This window comes from Monoraphidium neglectum (genome assembly GCF_000611645.1).
Source record: "Monoraphidium neglectum strain SAG 48.87 unplaced genomic scaffold scaffold01052, whole genome shotgun sequence".
NCBI classification, from domain to species: Eukaryota; Viridiplantae; Chlorophyta; class Chlorophyceae; order Sphaeropleales; family Selenastraceae; genus Monoraphidium; species Monoraphidium neglectum.
The window spans coordinates 1-6,288 of record NW_014012576.1 but is presented as its reverse complement, the minus strand read 5'-3'; the positions used below and the strand labels follow the sequence as shown (position 1 = coordinate 6,288).

The following is a 6,288-nucleotide window of genomic DNA, read 5'->3' as shown; positions in this document are numbered from 1 at the left end:
GGGGGCAGGAAGGGGGCAGGGAGGGGGCAGGAACGGGGCAGGGAGGTGGGTTGGAGCAGTAAGTCTTGGCAGCTGTATTTGACCAGCTCAAAGTCCCCATGCAAACGGCATAACCAAGGCTGAGATTGTCGGAAGTACTCACATGATATATTGGGTGGGCTGGCATAGCCAGAGGTGTCGAGGGCAAGGCTAACATTCTGCGTGTGCGGCAAGGACAGGAAGATAGGTGTTGTAGGTGCTCGACTGTATGGGTATCTAGCAGGACCATCTGCCCCGCACTCCATCCAGCACAGGCCACGCGGGACCCTGGCAAAAGCTGGTGCATTCATCCATGATGCAGCAAAGGGTCACACCCATTGGGCCTCATGCCTGTCTGTCTGGATGCGCACCCGAGGGAAAGGGCCGCCAAGATTGCCGCCGATGACCGGCAGCCCGGACAGGGCATTAGCCGGTACCAGCACCGGCGCCTGAACTGAGTTGTTTAATTGAAGGGTGGGCGGTATTGATGGCAATCAACGTCAGTGCACCGCCAGGAAGGTGACACGTACAAAAAAGCGGTAGGCGCAAACAAGAACACGGGAGGCAAGGGTGGGTCGGTTGTTTGTCTGTCTGCGTATGTGTCTGTCTGTATGTCCGTCCGTCCGTGTGTCTATGTCTGTCTCACTCACGCCCCTCACACATGCACACTCATCCTCCCCCAAAACACACGTGTCGGTCTGCGCCATTGAAGGCATGATTTATAATCACCAAAACAGTTATTCCTTCAACACCGTGCCACACATTAAGAGAGGCGGTCACATGATAGTTGAGGCACCTGAAGTATCCCGGACACGCTACTCTTGCCCCACTCACCGGTCAGGGTGGAGCTCTTGGTGTCGGTCAAACCCTGCGAATCCGTCACGATCAGAGTCACACTGCACAAGGTGGCGGATGTGATCAGCGGGACGGCGAAAGGGTCGATCTCCTGGCCCCTGCCGGCGGTGATGCTGACTGGCGAGGCAATGGTGGAGCTGGTCTTGTTGACGTTGCGGCCATTGGGGCAGACCACTGCAAACTGTGTCGAGCAGGGCGGGCTGGCGCAGGACGATGCCGACGCAGACAGCTGGACAGCGTTGGGGTCGCCAGTGGTGACAGTATACGGGGCGCCCGTGAAAGTCGCAACCGGTGGTGCCTGCACAGATTCAATCACAAAGGTGGGTGAGTCAGCGGGTGCGCCTATCCAGCAAAACTTGGGTTTGCAGGACGTGCGGTGGAGTGGAACGTACTGTGTGTTCAGAGGGAACCTGTTTTGTGCCGTGCGCTGCCCACAGGCATGGGTTGAGGACCCAGCACAGCCACCTGCAACGGCCCTGCCTGTGTTGAACCTTTAGTGCTGATGCGGTCGCTGTGATCGAGCGCGGACGTATTAGTTGCTGTTGAATTTTTGGGATACTAGGCGCCTGCGTCCCTCACCAGCAAGGTCAGGGCGTATGAGGGGGAGAGGGCAGAGCCCTGGACGGGGGTTGAGATCTGCACGCTGACGTTGCAGGCCTTGTTACCTGGGGTGAGTGGGTGCGAGAGGATGTGTTGATGGGTGTGGCGGTCAAATTGTGAGTCCAATTAGTGAACCATGCACATAATTTGACCAATGATGACGGCTTCAGAACAGCAAATTGCAGCACACGCACAGATCTCATGTTTGTGTGTGTGTTGTACACAAGCGATGTGCCAGCCCCTACGAGAGCATGGCTCACCATAGGGGCTCCCCGGGTCAATCACTGCACGGACGAGGAGAGGGCAGGTTGCGTGAGCAAGATTTAATTACTGAGTCTTGCAAACTGTTGCATGTGCGGCGGTGCAGTAGCTCTCATAATGTGTCAGGAGCGCAACTGGCAGCTAATTTGATGTGAGGCGTGTGCCATGCGCCTCTGCACGCCCATTCGTTGTTGGCGGCACATCGTTGTCCTGGTCCCTCATGACTCACTCTGTCCAGCCCCAACGGTGACTGCGACAGTCTGGGTGGAGAAGGTTCTGGTGATGTTGCCGTTGCACGTCAACGTCCCTGCAGCCAGTAAGATGATGAGGGATGGCAAGGTTTGCTTGCCAGCGAAGCCCAAGAAGGTCTGCACGCCAATCGATCATCTCTTCTGGCCATGAATGACCTGGCGTTGGAACCATGCAATGCTATTCTGGGCCCTGACATTCCACCAACCAATATTGATGATTGGGTACGGTGTGCAGACAAATACGAACGTAATCTGTCCCACTTCAATCCTTGATTTCATCAAGGCCACTTACATACAAATGTTGCAGCACCAACCATAACGGTGGTGGTGTTGGCCGCCAGATTGACAACCTGTAGGGACCAGGCCAAGGGGCATGTGCGTCAGTGTGGGGCACTGGCTTAGGAACGCAAGGCGGCAAGCCTGTCGGAGGGTGCCTCGGAGCACAGGTCAAACCCCACAAGGTAGGCTTCTTGTGGCGGCCACGGAGCGGCCAGCCGCCAGGCCTGATCCAAATGCAAGCCCCAACGAGACGTTTAGTCATAGCAGCACGGTAGGTTCAGTCATCATAGCATCCAAGGTGCAACGAACAGTATGCTGAAAGGCGAAAGCTGGCTTGTGCAATGGCCAGTACGACTTATGACTTACACCTCCCTCAGTCATGCAGCCCTGAGGCCACAATCACGCCGCCTCACCGAGGGGTATGCCTTGACACTCGTGGTTGGTAGACCGCTAACCACGGGGCTCAGCACTGGCGCGGCCTTCGCGCACGGAAAGGGATGCAAGTGGCAGGGAGGGCAGGTGGCAGGCGTTTAGGACATGATTTCTGACAGTGTGCTACAAGGGCACGGCAAGCGAGAAACCAGACGTTGGGCAGCCCCTACATGCGGCCATCCGATCTCTGCTTTGAAAACAACTGCAAGACAGCTCATCCTGGCCTTGTCATGAGCTGCTGCCACGCAGCGTAGCAAGCTCACTGCAATGTTGAGTGTCATGTCATGGGCAACAGGGCAGCCACGGCTTGTGGTGGCGACAAATGACGCCGTGCAGGTGTACGCTTGTGTTCCAATCTGTATGGCGCTGCCGGGACCGCCTGCCGTGAGAGTCACGCTCAAGCCTGTCGTCGTTGCGGGGCTCGGGCGCCCGCTGTCACTGCGGGTTTGTAGGATTGGAGTTGTAGAGGCGTCATGGACTCAAAGCGACATGTTCAGGGCATTGTCAATCCAGAATACCGGCAACCCTCTCCAGCAGCTCTGTTGTCGACCCAGAGACGCGTCAAGCTCGCCCTGTAGTAAGCGCTGGTCAACATTCCCTGGATCTCGCCCTTCAGCCTCACAACAGGCCCGCACCAAGAGAAGGTCCAGACAACCCTGCGTGAGAAATGCAAAGAGGTGATTGTGGGAGTTCAGCGGACAAGCTGTTGTACTAGGGCAACTGAGCGAGGCGAGCAGCAAGATCCCGCACAGGTTTGACTGCGACCTCAAAACAGCGCCTGGCATGCAGTGCTTGCCTCAAGAGCTTGCAGACCTGCCTGTCCACAGCGACAACCCGCGGGGACGGGTCGCACCAAAGCTGTATAGCGCCCCCGCCAAAGCTACGGTACTGCTGCAATGCGCACAGCCTTGTGCTCACCCAGCGGCGCTGACGGTTGAACCATCGGGCAGGGACGTCGTGACAAGCGACTGCAGCACGACGCTTGTGGCGGTGAAGTCCACATCTTTGCTGAGCACTGTTGTGCGGGCAGGGCCCATGCAGCCAAAGAACGTGCGCGTCATGTGCCTGCAAACGACGCACAACCAAAAGCGGGCACAGGGAGAGGAGGTTGACATAGTTCGTGATCGGTGGGGATTCAGGGCTGCAGGACGGTGTTCGCTGGCAAGGCGGTGGCGGGTGCACTTTCTTGCCGTGGATGCGGAGTGGTTGCTTGACTGCTTCCTGCTGCCATCTCTCCCTTCCAGGTGCGCCTTCTGGCGCAGGGACGGCAAACAGCATTTGTCGCCTGGCTCTGGCCGTGGAGATGAACAAAAATTGTATGCGCACCCACTACCCACCAGTTGTCAGCGCTTGCCATGCTTGTGCTGCGGCTGCGAAATCCCCACTGCAGGCAACAAGTTGCAGGGTGGGCACAATGTCGTTTCGTTGTGCACGGGCTCGTTCAGAGCGCAAGCCGCAGCAGACTGACGACAGGCATTGTGACAAACGGATAATTCGTAACCAATATCTAGGACGCACCTTGAATGTTGACGGCCTGCAGGATGGGCAAGAAATGCATGTCAGATGCAGAGGATGTTATCACGTAAAAGTTAATCAGGGAGCAGCAGCGCTGAGTGGCTGTCAACACATAAACGTGCGCCTGCCCCGACGCAGCTGGCTGGCTGCAGGTGCTGCCCGCCGTTTTGGGGACGCAGCCGCCAGACACTCTGCTGTGTTCCTCCTGTCCCACTGCTATACGCAACAGCTGCCCGCTTGTCATCATCCGCCGCACGGCGACCCACTAGTGGTCTTTAGCCGATCAGACCCCGCCTCCCAGGACGCACCCTGTGAGCGTGAGCCTGAAGAGCGCGTTGATGGCCACTTTCTGGGTGCCGTTGAAGACAGCATAGTCAATCGCCTCTGCTCAGAATCATAGGGGGAGCAGGCAGCACCAGAGGGGCAGTCGCATCAGGAAGGTCCATGGGAACGAAGATGAGGGTAGATGGGAGGGGGGGTGATGCCAGTACCACATCTGCAAATGATGTCAGACTTTCCTGCCCCAGCTGTGAGCCCAACTCATTACCAATGTCCGGCAGGACAGCCAAACGGCTAATCATACACACGAGTAGCCCAGCAATGCTCGCCCCTGCAGTGTGCGGACGCCTGTGGACGCGGCGCTCTCACGTTGCGCAGTCAGACCAGCACTGCGGGAGGCGAACAGAGCGATGGGCTTTATGTTGAGGGTGTTGCTGATGTCAGCCGGCTCCTGAACCACCAGCTCCAGCAGGGATGTCACGTCGCTGCTGCTCCAGCTGACGTCACTGGCAAAGTAGACGTCGATGCTCTGGCCGGCTGCCACAGTCAGCGTCTCGGTTGACAGGCAGGTGGCAAAGCTGCAGGGTTGAAAAGTGAGGAGGGGATGGGCGTTACAGCGTTCAGAGGTTAGATGAGTGTTACCCAATATGTTGAAAGATGTGGGCTGCAAGGCTTTCGCATCTTGCAACGAGATTGCCGTCCAAGCAGCCAGGCTGCATCAGGTGAATGAGCAGGGTGCCCCACATTACAACAACATAGCAGGGGCGATTGGGTGTGCCCGCTCATCCCAGCTGCTGCCCGCAACTGTCAGCAGTGATAGCTCAAGGTTCACTTAGGGTGCGCTGGACTTGCAGGCAGAAAGGTGCTCTTGACCACTTCAACAACTCACGTTTGGCAGTCGTTCTGTGAAGAAAGGAGTAGAAGCAAATGTGAACAGGCACACGGTTGTTAGGTACAGTTTTCTTGCCCACGGACGGGCAGCATTGCATGAGCTCATTATGACCACATAGTAAAATGCCGTCCCTCCTTCAGCAAAACATGATATGTGCTCAGGAGAGGCGTGCTCAAGTTGTGGGGAATGCCCATTAGTCCAGGCAGTGAACGTGGGCATTGTAGCGACAGCTCACCAAGCCGTTGAACTGGAACAGCGCTGGCTGAGAGAATGGCACGTAGGTTCCATTGTTGAAAGGGTCGCTGAAGCCAAAGCCCCCTAGTGGCCCGTTGCCCCACGCCGCGTTGGTTGCTGTCGTGAGCGATGCACAGCCAGTGGTCTCGGCGCGCGTGCACATGTAGTTTGTGAGCGCGTCTCCCTGCACTCAACACGCCGTGGAAAGGTGGTGGGGATGCGTGAAGGCGGAGGGGTGGCCGTGCATGAGGCGTATGGCAGGTCTTCAGTCTACAAAGAGTCAGCAGGGCCCCTCCGCAAATCGCACTTCCCAGCAGCTTCAGCTTCAGCTCTCGGCCGACAAGGCTCAAGGATGCACTGCTGATATCACGTTCTCTTGCCTACCCGTGTCTCTGAGGGGTACATGAGGGGCACCCACACAATGCCCGTGCTGGTTGCATGCCACGGTGGAGCAGTCAGCGGCGCAGTCAAGGTCGCCAGCTGCGAGGTGACTGTCACGCCCGCCATGGCAGGCTGCGCCAGCGTCAGCAGGGTGCCAACTCCGGCCAGCAAGAGGGTGATCCGAGGAAGGGCGCACGCCGCCGTGCGCCTAGCTCGACTGTGCAACACGCAGCCCTGCAATCATGCGCGTCAAACAGACGAAATGGGGTGGGCGAGTGGGGGGGGTGGGCG

General features: G+C 57.7%; 1 protein-coding gene across 1 annotated transcript in view; it reads right to left on the bottom strand.

Moving 5' to 3' along the window:
• MNEG_6471 (hypothetical protein) overlaps positions 1-5,779 on the bottom strand; it is a gene marked incomplete at both ends in the record, with an annotated part of 12,501 nt that extends 6,722 nt beyond the window's left edge. The window contains 11 exons of the mRNA XM_014045054.1: positions 853-1,054; positions 1,453-1,538; positions 1,734-1,757; positions 1,964-2,041; positions 2,278-2,335; positions 2,678-2,743; positions 4,215-4,230; positions 4,520-4,595; positions 4,875-5,068; positions 5,380-5,393; positions 5,618-5,779. Coding sequence (XP_013900508.1) covers positions 853-1,054; positions 1,453-1,538; positions 1,734-1,757; positions 1,964-2,041; positions 2,278-2,335; positions 2,678-2,743; positions 4,215-4,230; positions 4,520-4,595; positions 4,875-5,068; positions 5,380-5,393; positions 5,618-5,779 — 976 coding nt within the window. The remainder of the gene's footprint in view (positions 1-852; positions 1,055-1,452; positions 1,539-1,733; positions 1,758-1,963; positions 2,042-2,277; positions 2,336-2,677; positions 2,744-4,214; positions 4,231-4,519; positions 4,596-4,874; positions 5,069-5,379; positions 5,394-5,617) is intronic.
• Between the last annotated feature and the right edge of the window lie 509 nt (positions 5,780-6,288).